The sequence below is a fragment of the Narcine bancroftii genome, chromosome 11 (genome assembly GCF_036971445.1).
Source record: "Narcine bancroftii isolate sNarBan1 chromosome 11, sNarBan1.hap1, whole genome shotgun sequence".
In the NCBI taxonomy this organism is placed as follows: Eukaryota; Metazoa; Chordata; class Chondrichthyes; order Torpediniformes; family Narcinidae; genus Narcine; species Narcine bancroftii.
The window spans coordinates 10,417,382-10,432,827 of NC_091479.1; the positions used below are offsets into that span (position 1 = coordinate 10,417,382).

The following is a 15,446-nucleotide window of genomic DNA, read 5'->3' on the forward strand; positions in this document are numbered from 1 at the left end:
CTGACTTATTATTAATTCGAATGGTCACTTATTCAGTTGTACGAACTATGAGAAAATTGCATTACATTCTCACTGGAATTTCAGCTACCGATGTCTATATTTGAGACCAATTGGGATATCAGGATGAATGGCTTTTGATTGAGCAGCAAAGCATTATGAAATATTGATAGAATAAACAGTGTGTGAGCAAAAACTGTTGATAATTTAGGAAAGAATTGTGATCATTTTCAGACGTGATTAGGTTTGGTTTTCATTTATACAGCGCGGTAACAGGCCCTTTCAGCCCACGACCTCATGTTGTCCAATTACATCCAAATGGCCTCCAACCCCGGTTTCCTCCAACCATCAAAACTTACCAGGGTTGGGTCAGGAGTGATCAGGAAAATGGGAAGACAGTAAAATCCCCATGATCCGGAATTCAATCAACCAGAAACTCAACCAGCAAAAAAAAAGGAAATAAGTAAATTTTTTAAAAAATTCAAATCCATAGAACTGTAGAAGAGTGCTGAGACTTCACTGGACATGCATAGGTTTGACTCGTTGAACTAGGAATGCTCCTCAATTCATGCACATTATTTTTGCTGTCACCACTTGCGTGAAGGTGAGTTAGTTTGTCAGTGCCAGGTAAGTGTGCTGAGGGCCTGACCGGGACACTTGCATGGATGGGAGTCAGGTTGAGCCAAGCAGCTGACTGGCTACTCTCCCAAAGTGTCTCCCTACCCCCGCCTAATAAGAATCTTTATTTTTATTAGTATTAGGAAGGCTTTATCTTGGGCAGGTAGTTAATTATGGCAGAACTGTTAGGGTAGCAGCTAGTGAAACGCTGCTACAGTGCCAGTGATCAGGATTTGAATTTAAATATAAATTTTGCAAGTTTATGAGAATTACTTGATACATCAGATAATTGATAAAAGGCAAAAATGGAAATTGTGCACCAGTATCTCAATTTGCAATGTTACATTCAACTTATCTGCCTTTTACTATATGCAACTACATGGCCTACCTGATTCTATCTCCCTTCTCACCTTGTCTTTACACTCGAAAGGATTTCCCCCTAATAACCTGCACGTCTCGGAGTACTTGTCATGGTTAATTGGAGTAGACAATGGACTGGATAAGGCTGTCAGAAACTTCCTGGCCTGATGTAACAGCAGGATCTGTAATACAAGCTACATAGTCTATCTCTGTCGTTCTCAAATGGTGAATCTTTCATTCCAATCATTTAAATAGTAACTCGGACAATAAAAGAAACTTGGAACTTTTTGAAAAATTGCCAATATCTTAAACAAATCCTAAAGATGATTGTAGCTAAAAAGGAGGGTTCATAAAATATAGATAGAGCTGTTGCATCAAAATTATAAATAGCTGAAAAAAAAAAACAGTAAAACCCCTGTTATCCAGAATTCAAGCAACCTCAAATCAATGTCAAAAAAAGAAAAAAAATATATAAAATTAAATAATTAAGAATAAAACTTTAAATAAAAGTTTTAAATTGTTAAAAGTAAATGTTCTCTGAAGTAACACAAAGTTGGTCGGGCTTTGCTCATAGCAGCTCTTTGAATAAAATGGCATCGTCAGGCTGAGGAGCTGGGTTTTTAAAAAAAGTATTTTATTAAAGATATTCAAATTCAAACAAAAGGCTTAAAGTTCAATTGGGCTGAGGAGCTGGATTTTAAAAAAAAGTATTTTATTAAAGATATTCAAATTCAAACAAAAGGCTTAAAGTTCAATTGGGCTGAGGAGCTGGTTGGGCGTCTCTCAAAGTTTCTCCTCATCTCTGCTTAGTAAATCTTTATCTTTATTAATACATTATTAAGTGTATTAGCAAGGCTTTATCTGTAAACCTGGGGCGGGGGATGTTTAATTGGCACCACGGTTAGCGTAGCAGTCAGCAAAATGCTGTTACAACGCCAGTGACCGGGGGTTTGAATTTAAATTCTCTAAACAAACCTGATTTAAGTGAACTTTACATAATTAAGGACTAGAATACTGATTTTTAAAAAAATTACTTTACATTTTGCAGTCTTTTTTCTTTTAAGCTGTTTATTCTTAAAGCTGGTGTATTAGATAGGCATTGCAAAAGTGAGTCTCAAGCAAATGGATACCAGGGGTTTTACTGTAGTTTGAAGTAAATTTCAACTGGAGATTTAAAGCAATCAACTCTCAACTGTACACTGAAATACCTTTGAAGCAGGGTGGAACTTTTGAGATCAACTCCTGTAATAAAGACAAATATATACCCAAATGAAAAGCAACTGCAATTCGTCAGAGAGTAATTATGATCTCACATATCACAACTAAAAACTAACTTTTCAAATATAGAAAAGCTTCAGCAGAAAAGCTCTACATCATAAATGTTGCTTGATATTGTTTGGATTATTTGCTCATAGTTCATGCAGTGAAAGCAAATATCTATTCAGCAATAATGTTTCTGTCATCCATAAGAGCCAATATTTCACATTGTTACCAATTTTCTTCCCCATAATTACCTCAGTTCCCTTATAATCTAAAAATGGTGGTGTAGTGGGCAGTGAGAATGTTGTCCAAGATTACAATGGGATCTGGGCGAAGTGGGGAAAGTAGGTCAAGAAATGTCAAATGGAATTTAATGCAGACAACTACAAGGTGTTGCATTTTGGGAGATTAAACCAGGGCAGGACTTGTATGGTGAATGATAAAGATGAAGGGCAATGACTTGGGAGCACACAGCTCCATAAAAGTGGCAACACAGATAGACAGGATGGTGAAGGTAGTGCTTGGCAGTCAGACAGGGCATGAAGTACAGGAGAGGGGATGTCACATTATAACAGTACAAGACATTGGTGAGATCACATGGAGTTTTGGTCACCCTTTGCAGGATAGACTGGAAATTATTCCATGGAGTGAAGGAAATTAAAGGGGTATCGTAGAGATCTATAAAATCACGAGATGAAGAGACAAGATTTAAGGTGAGAAGATTAAAAAAGGGACACGAGGACATCTTCATCACACAGAGGGGAATGGGTAGATGAAACGAGTGTCCAGAGGAAATGGTAGAAGTAGGGAAATTTGCATAGAAAATGTTCAAAAGTTATTTTCACAGATAGATGGATGGGGAAAGTTGAAAGAGAAATGGGTCGAACATAGGGAAATTGGACTAGTTTGGACAAGCATGGACAAGATGAGGCAAATGGCCTGTTTGTGCTGTAGAACTCTCCAAACACTATTTCCAAGTGCCATGCTACCACTTTCTTAATAATAGATTCTAGCAACTTCCTACAAATGTTGCAAGTCTAAGTGGGTCTTGCATCCGGTTTCTCAGTCCTGTTGCAGGTTAATAGCACATGAAGTTGAAGTTAGAAGCAATTCTCTGAGCATCTCGACTACAGGAAAGCCATCAAGAAAGGGAGACAAGAGTAAAATTAACAAAGGAGTAATTATGAAGTGTTAAGAAGTTAAAAGGTACTCTGAGAAAGTTATAAAAAATACACAAACAAGAAATCTCGAGCCAAGGCAATGTTACATTAACCTGAAATACTGACTGTTTCTTCCCCCACCCCACCCAGAACTGCTACCTCCCTACTAAACACTTTGCAGCGCCACTGTTTTTTTTTGTCATCTAGAGTTTCAACCTTTTGTAGCATTTCCAAGTTTTCTAAAATCTTTGTTGCACATTTTAAACATCAAGAACCTCTTCACCTTCATTAACAAGAATAATAAGAATAATTGGAAATTAGTATTTTTTGATCTATCGTGTGAATTAATATAGTTAAATTTCTACAACCCCTCAACTCTTTGGACCCTCTGACCCTGATTTCAGGGACTACAAATAAGCACATATACTTCATGCCCTGGTTTTCTATGACTGGTTTTTATACCCAACTACTAGCTGGTTTGCACTGTCATTCATACTAGAGTTTACCCATGGACCCAGTCTGGAGTAATTATTATGAAAGGTTAAAAATGGCCCGAGTCCAAAAGATTAAATTGGCACATGGGAAGCTCAGTATGTTGTTTATCAATAAAATGGCAAATGAGAAATGAATCCGAAATAGCTCTATTATTTCATGATTTATATCACATAAAAAAGTAGATTATTTTAAGGATTGTATTTAAGGAAATTTAAATAGGGCAACTAACATCCTGCACCATAGAGTGACAGGTGAGCTTGTTGAATTGATCTATAGAATTTAAGATTAGCCACTTTTTCTATTATAGAAGTGCCCGATTAATAAAGCAGCAAATGCCAAACGCACATTTACTTACGAGATTTACAGAATTCTCAACTCCCACAGGCTACTGATATTCAGCGTTGAGTATATTCTGGGGACTTGATTCTCCATTTACTCAATAGCCACAAGACTCGCCCCACCAGGTTCAGGAACAGCTGCTCCCCCTCCGCCATCAGACTCCTCAACCACAAACTCAATCAGGGGCTCATTAAGGACTCGTACTTTTGTACTTCGTTGATTTTTTTTTACTCTCTCTAAATTGCACAATTTGTATACATGTGAAGGCTGAGTCAGGTTTTTTTGCTCTGCCAATAAGTGGTAATTCTGCCTCGCCTGCAGGAAAAGAATCTCAAGGTTGTATGTGATGTCATGTATGTACGGGGACAATAAATCTGAAATTTGCTCCCTCACCACCGTCCAGGGACTTGGACAGCCCTTCTACGTGAGGCAAAGATTCAAGTGCTCCTCCTCCAACTTCAGCTACTGCATTTGGTGCTCACGATGTAGCTTCACCAATCTACTAGAGAGACCAAACTTGGGGAAATGCTTCGCACAGCAGTGTCGTTCTGTCCGCATTGGTCCCTATGTGCTCCCAGTTATATGCCATTTTAACTTTGCTTCCCACAACCACACTGTCCTTCTCCACTGCCAGAGCAAAGCCCAATTCTGTCTGGGTAGTTGACAGTTCAGTGGTACGAATATAGAATTTTTCAAGAGTGCAACATGAAAGACTACAGCTGCTGTGATTGCAGTAAAACACATGGAGGAACGCAGCAGGTCTCATAGCGTCCATTGAATGTAAAAATATATAACTGATGGTTTGGGCCTGCGTCCTTCTTCAAGGTATTAATAGAATTTTCAATTTCAGGTAATGAGTCTCCTCTCTCTTCTTCCTCATTGCTTCTGCTCTCTCCCCCTTTTTTGTCTCCTTTCCCACCCAGCCCCCATCCACTCTCATCTCTGGTTTTATACCCATCCACCCCATTTTTCCACTATATTCTCCTGCTCTCCACCTCCCTCCAATCTGATCTCTTTACCCCATCGTTGTCATCTTCACTCCTCATCAGATTCCAGCACAGGCAGCCTTTGTCTTCTAATCATTCACTTCATTCTGCGTAACTCATCTTTCTCCATCTGACTAAATTCCCGCAATTTATCCTTAAAAGGCCACGCTCTGCATTCTAGGCAGGATCCTTGTAAATCTCCTCCGCACCCTTTCTATCGCATCCTTCCTGCAGTGAAATGACCAGAATGAAACACAATATTCCAAGTGGGGTCCAGCTAAGGTCTTATATAGCTGTAACATTATCTCATGGCTCTTGGACTCGATCTCGTGATTAACAATGGCCAACTTACCATTTTCCTTCTCGATCTCGTGGTTAACAATGGCCAACTTACCATTTTCCTTCTCGATCTCGTAGTTAACAATGGCCAACTTACCATTTTCCTTCTTAACAACTCGATTAACCTGTGCAGCACCTGTGAGTGCCCTATGGACACTTACACCAAGATCTCTCAGTTGGTCCACACTGCTGAGAGTCCTCCCATTAGTAATTTTAGCATTACCTGAGGACTGGGTTCCACTGTTGGCTGCAAGATTGCTGGTTGAGAAGGGGTAGTCTTCGGTGCAGCTGGTACTTTGGTGTCTGATGCAGCAGGAGTCTAAAGAGTAAAAAAACAAATTACAAACACACTCAAGTACTCATTTTGAATTAAGCATCCGTAGAGCCTTTTCATATACTAGAAATAAAATCTACAGTAAGAATTATTAACACCCATTTATATCACATTTCATATTGCCACATAACCAATTTCTAAAATGCATTCAGTGTTTATGAACCAGCCAACCTACATCAGCCACACCGAGCTACAAGGTGAATAACCAATTGTTTTCCACTATGATGGGGTGAAAGTGGCAGGAATTCAAGCTCAAACAGCACATGAATGTATTGCTTTAATTCAGATACTGACGTTATGTCCATCTGAACCAATTAGGTCGATTAATGAATGTTTATCTGTGTTATTCAACTTTAGATGGCAATGAAAACTTAAAATTCATTATTCTGCAATTAAAATGACAAATAAATTCTTCTATATTCATAAATTGGTCTTATATTATTAAAACAACTGTTGTAAAACTTTAATGTATACATACACATAATAGTTGATACCCTGTAAAAGTCAACCCCCCCCCCCCCCCCCCTAGTTTTGGCCCCAAAATCTGGTATTTTCTATATATTGCATGTAAAAGTCAAACCCTCTATTTTGGGTCAAGGCCACCCACCCACCAGAGCTCCTGATGCGGTGTCCGCCCGCCTACCCACCGGAGTGCCTAATGCCTCGATAGTAGACTCTCACCTAGGTCCCAGCCACCCGCCCATCTAAGCTCCTGACATCGCGCATCTGACTTACCACCCAGTTCTAGCCGCCTGCCGGTGCCCTGAACGCTGACTTACCACTCAGTCCTGGCTACCTACCTGTCCAAGCTCCTGAACATAGACTTACCACTCAGTCCCTGCAGCCTGCCTGCCCATCCAAGTTCCTGATGTCCCAAACATGGACTCACCACCAGGTCCTGACCAGCTGCCCGCCCATCCGAGTTCCCAACACCCCGAATGACGTAGGTACTTACCGCTGTCAAAAATAGCGGGCATGTAATAGCTTAAATTTACCTTAAAAATTGGTCCACAAACTTTGACTATTACATGAATCACTTTAACTGGTCTACTATAAATGAGATTTTCTTTATTCTACCTACTTAGATGTCCTACATAAAATTAAGATCATTCTTGACATCCCAGCTATTTTCTTACACAATGTAATATAACAAGGATTTAATGCACTAAAGCACCGTTCAGAATAAATTGGTTGAAGAGTGGTTTATCAAAAATTAATTTAGATTTACTTGAATTGATTGCATCTCATCCCAACTGGATTATTTTAATAACTTTTCATTTCAGCAAAATTTAGCTTTGAGCAACAAGGACACATTGAATAAAAACTTCAACATAAATAAGAGAACACATCCTGAGTATTTTCTCCTCATTTTAAGTCTACACCTGGATTATGACATTAGAGAATAAGATCCAATCTCCTGCTCAAGTTAATTGATCTCAAGCCAGAAGACTAATGGAGGCATGGCAACTGTCTTTAGGAATCAGAGAACATTTTCATTCTAGATCCCCACCTGGGTAAGTCATGTTGGAGAAACATGCATCTTTGCAGAGATTGCACCCCAGACTTGCAGACAAATGTATTGCTAAAGTAGTATTATTAATGGAAATTGTACTCCCAGTGGATATTTAAAACCTTCCTGTTTGGTTGGGAGCAAAAATGTGAATGCATTATGTTACCAAATCTAAGAAAGCATAGGAATCACATCTGTTTTCACTGTTAATGCTCGAATCTATAATTTCCCTAAACTACAAAAGATTATACTGGACGATGAAGATTTTGCATGCTAAACACTTTTGGGTGCATTTTATGGATTTTGAGTTGCTGATCACGTAAACCATCTTAAAGTCTTCCTATCAGGTACCATTTTTAGTTAATAACCTATTTTGTGATTTCCTGTCATACTTTAAGCCTACTGTAAATCAAGCTTTCAGTAAGTCCAAGCAAGCTTGGCATGCACTCACTCCAGGTGCTATGCAAATGTTGTCTTAGGCCTGGACAGGCTTCGTCAGAACAGATGGCGGCAGGCTGTAAAAGCAGCTCACGTATAAGATCCTGTGCATTACGTTCACATGATTGAACGCATGTTGGCACACATGTTCTTCGGGCAATACCAGAGTAAGTAGTAGCGTTCATTGTCTTCAGGATGGAAATTCAATCCAACAGAAATACCTTCCCAATGTCACAACAGCTCGAGTATTGCTATATTTGTGGCAAGTATCTGCTGAAGGGTAAATTAAATTAACTTGTATTGAACGTTTCTCCAACTCCCTAATCTGAAATGATCTTTTGTGTTCAAGCTTGAAGTTGTCCATCGTAATCCCCAATTTTTTTTTTAAGCCAACCTTTTGAAACAAATTTGATATCCAGTGTTATCCAACATGACCAGCATTTAAAGTGAAAGTTATACCCACTTTTAAAGTCGGCTTTTTAAAAATTACTTCATAACTAACGGGCTGAAATACATTGCCTACTGCTGACCCCTGGTTCGTGTTCTCCTGAAGTCCACAATCATCTCCTTGGTTTTGCTAACATTGAGTGCAAGGTTGTTGATGTGACACCACTCAACTAGCTGATCTATTCCCCCTCCTGTACCCTTCCTCAATGCTGTCTGTCATTCTTCCAAAAACCTTGGTGTCTTCAGCAAATTTGTGGATGGTATTTGAATTGTGCCGAGCCACACAGTCATGTTATCACCTCGTGTCAAAATATACTGGCCGCTGTGGTCTTATCTTCAGGATGCAAAGGGGCTAGTGATATTCCACCATAGGGAGAACATGGCTGGGATTCAGAACGACTGGGCCCCTTTTCATACATTTAATTAGAGGGAGAAAAATCTGACAAGATAACAAGATCTTTTGAAGGATTTCTGGTAGCTTGGGGTACACAGCAAGTTTAACTGACAAAGTGCCACTAGGCCCTGGGCTGTGTTCAATGCCGCTCCTACCTCCTTCCTCCCCATCACAGCTAAATCATTACTCAGAGGCACTTCCACCTTGCTAAGGAAACTTAGCAACATTCCTCCTTTTGCTAAAGTTGAAAACTCAAGCATTGTCGCCAAGAATGTACACAGAACATGGTTGAACAGTCAACGCTTTTCTTGAGAATCTACAGGAGGAAGGCTTATAACACATTGGAACTAGAAACAACGGCCATTAATTAAATAGAAGGAACAATCCATTAACAATGTCAAAACTTACCAGCCTGCTGTTCTCAGTGAATGGATTAAAATCATCAATACCTTGCTGGTTGGCATTAGTGAGCTGAGTTACTGAAGGATCCTGAGAAGGCAGAAAGAGGATTCAAATTTAAATACTTTGATGAACACTGTTAATTAAGGTTCAATTTTCTTTCTTTCCCTTAGAGGGCAGAATAAAATAGGGATTCATTCACAGATAACTATAACTACAAGCTCAAGGTTTCTTTTATTGGCACATAACAATACATTAAAAAAGAAACATGCATAATATACTTTAAGTTTTGCCTGCCGTAAAGGCAACGATTTGTCTTGAGCGTTGCCCGGCATCCCTTACAGTGAGGGATTCTCCTCAGAGTCACTGAGTGTCCGCGGATTCGCCTCCAGTGCACCTGCGGCGTCTACAGCTACACAGCCTCCTGTTCATCTGTAACCTGAGCTCCAAATCCAAGCCTCCGTCCGATGAGATCAGGAAGCTTTCGGGGCCCTTCTTGTCCTCAGCACCCTCTCAAATCCTGGTTCCCAATGAGCCAGTGTCCAATAACGCGCAGACCATGTGGGCTCCCGACTGCAAGCCGCATCCTGCAGCCGCTGAACCCCTCACTGGTACACCACCAAGATCATCGTCCTGTATTTTTGATCATGGAGCAGACTGATTGGGTAGGAATTACCTGGACTGGACTTATCCAGATTTTTTTTAAACCAGGAGACACCTGAGCAATTTTTTTTAATTTAATTTTTTATTTTTCACACCATAAATCACATTAACCATAATACACACTTTTTAGCAATTTTAATGTTAGTTGCAAGTTTTTATTTATTTTAACTAGAACAGCTTTGCTACAGGTAGATAGCTCTGGAATGCATGACTTCAGTACTACAGCTGAAGGAGGAAGTTGAGATGAATTATCCACAGCACCTACTCAGACATTGCAATATATCAGTCTCATCTTACGGAGCTGAACCACACCTTTGCTCTTGAAGTCTCCTTCTCCTATTAGCTGTTCAAGGTCCACCACCACATAATAGATTGAACAGAACTGGAGAGCTGTGGTCTGGTGTGTTGACTGAGATTGCTCAGCTGAGCCTTTTTCATGTGGTCTTTGTTGCTTATGCACACTGCATTGCAGCTTTGCCAGATTGACGCCTCATATTGAGGCAGAACTCATTGAACCAGGCTCGAGTGCAAGCGAGGGATAAGCAGGCTATGAAATTAGACTGGAGTAATGTACATTTTTGCTGGTACAGTGTGGATGTCCTTGTTCAGAGCACCAACATCTTTAATTTGGAGATACAGGACTTTCCACCCATGAGCCTGCACTCCCAAATTACACCCATGTGATCAATTAATCAACTGATCTGCACATCTTTGGAAAGTGAGTGGAAACCAGAGCATCCAGTGGAAATCCATGCGGTTATGGAGAGAACGTTCAAACTCCTTATGGACAGCGGAGGATTAGAATCTGAGTCACTGGCTGTTCCAACTCTGTCCCATTTAGCAGAATTTATCACCATTAAAAGTCTGCTCCATAGTAACCCCTCTTGAATGTGGTCATAGACAGATGTTTTTATAGTAAGTCGATCGGCAAAAAGGAGGTCAAGTGCATTTATTCCTTGTTCTGACAAAAAAAAATCTTTGACCCACTACATTGACTGGTTTCTCTTTCACCAAGTTGATATCGTAAATGAGAGGGTTTTTAAGATTGAGGAGAGATTGGGTAGCCTGGAACTACACACATGGGATTTGGAAGGATGAGGAGGAATCGTACAGAGAAAGGAATAGGCAAGATACAAGCAAGGAGGTTGTTTCCACTGGCAAGTGACACAAGAACCAAGATTCAAAAGAGTAAATTCTCCCGGCAAATCATTCATCTGTGGAATTCTCTGCCCAATGAAGCAGTAGAGGCTGTCTCATTAAATTTGAGTTTTGAATAATAGGAGAATTATGTTTTTGTTATACCGACTCACTGATCATCTGATGCAGTTCCATGCTGGCAGTGAAGTTGATTGGTCAATGGGTGGTGGCACTAAATAACCATTGCTACTTTTAGTAACTTTATCCAAATGTTACTTCATGTGAAGAAACACAGTGAGGAGCTGAGAAGATGACAGATGATCAATCAGGAGGTTTCCTTGTCAAAGTTTGACCTGATACCATGGGACTTCATGGGATCTGAAATCAATATTGTGGATTCTCAGGGCTACATTCCACCAGACCAGACAGTGCCGCGTCAGGACCCAGATAGAAATTATGGTGGAGCAATCTCAACAAATCATGCCTGACAATGTCTTGACTAGTTGTGGGAGAGATTTCCCATTTCAGACATCAGTCCACAAACGCTTAAGAGGAAGGAAGAGTTTGCAAAGTTGTTGCATTCAAAAGGCATTTTATAAGGTGTTTTTAGAACATAGAACTCTACAGCACAGTACAGACCCTTTGGCCCTCGAAGTTGTGCTGATCCATATATACCGACCAAAAGAACCTAAACCTGCTCTACCTCATAACCTTCTATTTGTCTTTCATCCACATGCTTATCCAGGAGTCTCTTAAGGACCCCTAATGTTCCAGCCTCCATCACTACCCCTGGCAAGGCATTCCAGGGATCCATTAGGTAAAAGAAAACTAACCCCCAATGTCTCCCCTAAACTTTCCTCCCTTCACCTTTACAGATGTCCTCTAGTGCTTGCTCCCCCCCCCCCCACCCGGGAAAAATGTACTGGCTGTCTACCTTATCTATGCCTCAGAATTATGTAGACCTCTATAGTCACCTCTCATCCTTCTTCACTCCAAAGAGAAAAGCCCTAGCTCTGCTAACCTTGTGTGATAAGACTTATTTTCCAATCCAGGTAACATGCTGGTAAGTCTCCTCTGCACCCTCTCCATAGCTTCCACATCCCTCTGATAATGAGGGGGCCAGAATTGAACACAATATTCTAAGTGTGGTCTCACTGTAGATTTGTAGAGTTGTAATACAAAAGGTTTATCATCAAGAACAAGATAGCATCCAAGATACTAAGTTTAACAAAGCTCGAGAGAAAACTGTACATACTGCCATTGAGAAAATGTAATTTGTACTATTTGTCCAAATGCTGCTAGAATTTTAATCTATTATTGCCAAATATATGCACACATTTACTCATGGAAAAGTAGAGTCTCCTTGAATGCTTTCTCTGGAAAATATTTGAAATTGGAACCAAATCTAAAAAAAAGCATTTCTGCAGCCTACCAACTAAATTCAGAGAAGTGAAAAATCCCAGACATGAACATTTCACGAGGGAACACAATTGAAGAATTTAGATCTACTCCAGATAAAGCAGATTTTTACTAATTGTCCACACTATATTTTCATTTCCACTCACAGGTGATACTAGAATTAGGGGACATAGCCTCAAGATGTAGATTTAAGGCACCTGAGGAGGAATTGCTTCTTCCAGAGAGTATAGAATCTGTGAAATTCTCTGCCCAATGAAAGTGGAGAGCTTTCTTCATTAACTGCATTGAAGATACACAAAGATAGACTTTCGCATCATCAGAGAAACTGAAGATTATGGGGATCAAGCAGGTAAGTGGAGCTGAGATCACAGTCAAGGTCAGTTCTTCTTTTCTTTGGCTTGGCTTCACGAACGAAGATTTATGGAGGGGTAATGTCCACGTCAGCTGCAGGCTCGTTTGTGGCTGACAAGTCTGATGCGGGACAGGCAGACACGGTTGCAGCGGTTGTAAGGGAAAATTGGTTGGTTGGGGTTGGGTTTTTCCTCCTTTGCCTTTTGTCAGTGAGGTGGGCTCTGCGGTCTTCTTCAAAGGAGGTTGCTGCCCGCCGAACTGTGAGGCGCCAAGATGCACGGTTTGAGGCGAGATCAGCCCACTGGCGGTGGTCAATGTGGCAGGCACCAAGAGATTTCTTTAGGCAGTCCTTGTACCTCTTCTTTGGTGCACCTCTGTCACGGTGGCCAGTGGAGAGCTCGCCATATAACACGATCTTGGGAAGGCGATGGTCCTCCATTCTGGAGACGTGACCCACCCAGCGCAGCTGGATCTTCCAAGATGGTCTGCTCTTATATCTTAGATCCTTTCCATTCTTTTGCTCAACAATTCTGAAAAATTAATGCCTTCAACAATGACATCCATTTTTGAGTTCAAACTCAAATTTAAATTTCACCTCCTCCATCCGAATGGACCATCAAACTTGCTCACAATGTATATTTGTTGACCTATGCTACTTCACAGCTGGAAAATATGGAGAATGATCCTTGTTCCTTGCCCTCCTCTATTCCTGCAGCTTTGTGTTACTCCAGTGGCAGTGGAAACTCAAGCTGGCCCTAATGCACATATTCTGTGGTGGCTGCATAAGCCCAGAAAAAATAATCTACATTTCCACCAAAACAAAATTTAAATGTGCGACAATTTGATCAAAAAGCAGGAACATAATGTGATGGAAATCAACCAACTTCCACACAAGGCACATGTATATGAAAATGCAGCTTTACGTTTACACTTTCAACAGATCCTCAAACTTTCCTAAAGCTGTGACCTCTTCATTTCTTCAAAACTACCAGATTCAGTATGAACAGTTTCTAAAACATTTAAGGTATATGGCAGAGGCTGAAATACACACACACACACACACATATATATTAAAATGCAACATTGCAGGTTAATACTAATAAATGAAAAACATTCATTAAAGGTTAGTTTAAAAAAATACATTTTCATTCATTTGTAAATGCAGAAAAATTTCTACTCCATTGGAGTGACAGAGCCAAAACAAAACCAATGAGAATTAGAATTCATTGTCCTGAATATGTCATGAAATTCAATATTTTGCGGAAGCATCACAGTGTAAACATTAGACCAGACTACAAATTCAGATCTGCTCAAACCATTGGAGAAGAGGGGAAAAAAATTAGAAAAATTATGAAAAGGAATTGAAGCCCAAGTCTTCACAAAAAGTGAGAGCAACTTCTTTTGAAAGGATGGGAGCAACTTTTTTTTTTTAAAATAGTTTGACTGATACAATCTGAAAATCCAAAAAAGATTCACGATGTCAAGCACTCTTTGGAGTGGGAAAGTGTTACATATTAGGTCCAGCTACATCACAGTCTGAAATGGGGACACCAAATGCTCCCCAGCATAAAGCCCTGCAAAAGGTAGTGGCCGCAGCCCAGGACATCACAGAAAAAACCCTCCCCACCATCAAGAACATCTACAGGGGCCGTTGCTGTCAGAAATCATCACCAGCTCTATTCCTGCTGCTGCCATCAGGAAAGAGGTATCGGTGCTGCAAGACTCACTCCACCAGGTTCAGGAACAGCGGCTCCCCCTCCACCATCAATGACAAACTCAATCAAGGACTCGTTTAAGGACTTTTACTTTTTTTCCTCCCGGCACTGTAGTCAGTTTGTTTACATTTCTTTATTTGTCTGCTGAATAGCTTTTTGTTCTGCACTTCCAATGAGTGGTCATTCTGCCTCGTCCACATGGAGAAAAAAAATAATCTCAGGGTTGGGTGTGATGCACTCTGGTAATCAATCTGAATTAGACCAGACTGCCAAATACAATTCTGCTCAAGCACAGTGAGTGAAGTTCAAAAACAAAAGTCGGTGAAGCCCTGCTCTGGAGAAGAGAGGGCAATTTCTCGAAAAGGGAGCGTTTGTAAAAGTGAATGAACTTGACTGATATCTTTCTTTGGCTTGGCGGATGAAGATTTACAGAGGGGTAATGTCCATGTCAGCTGCAGGCTCGTTTGGGGCTGACAAGTCCGATGCGGGACAGGCAGACACGGTTGCAAGGGAAGAATGGTGGGTAGGGGTTGGGTGTTGGGTTTTTCCTCCTTTGTCTTTTGTCAGTGAGGTGGGCTCTGCGGTCTCCTTCCAAGGAGGTTGCTGCCCGCCGAACTGTGAGGCGCCAAGATGCACGGTTGGAGGCGAGATCAGCCCACTGGCGGTGGTCAATGTGGCAGGCACCGAGAGATATTCTTTTCTTTGGCTTGGCTTCGCGGACGAAGATTTATGGAGGGGGTAAATGTCCACGTCAGCTGCAGGCTCGTTTGTGGCTGACAAGTCCGATGCGGGACAGGCAGACACGGTTGCAGCGGTTGCAGGGGTAAATTGGTGGGTTGGGGTTGGGTTTTTCCTCCTTTGCCTTTTGTCAGTGAGGTGGGCTCTGCGGTCTTCTTCAAAGGAGGTTGCTGCCCGCCGAACTGTGAGGCGCCAAGATGCACGGTTTGAGATAGAGTTTTGAATGAAAAGTCAAGCACTCTTTGGAGGGGGAAAGAGTTAATATTTCAACTTTTAAGAATGACAGCAAAGGTTCTATCTCCACAGATTGTGTCGTAAGGACTTCCAGCCTTCTGAATAGGGCGTAA

General features: G+C 40.9%; 1 protein-coding gene across 1 annotated transcript in view; it reads right to left on the minus strand.

The window, feature by feature from the left end:
* The window catches only part of LOC138745487 (secretory carrier-associated membrane protein 2-like), a 30,382-nt gene that overhangs the window by 14,345 nt on the left and 591 nt on the right, over nt 1-15,446 (minus strand). Inside the window, 2 exon segments of the mRNA XM_069902558.1 lie at nt 5,778-5,873; nt 9,086-9,166. Coding sequence (XP_069758659.1) covers nt 5,778-5,873; nt 9,086-9,166 — 177 coding nt within the window.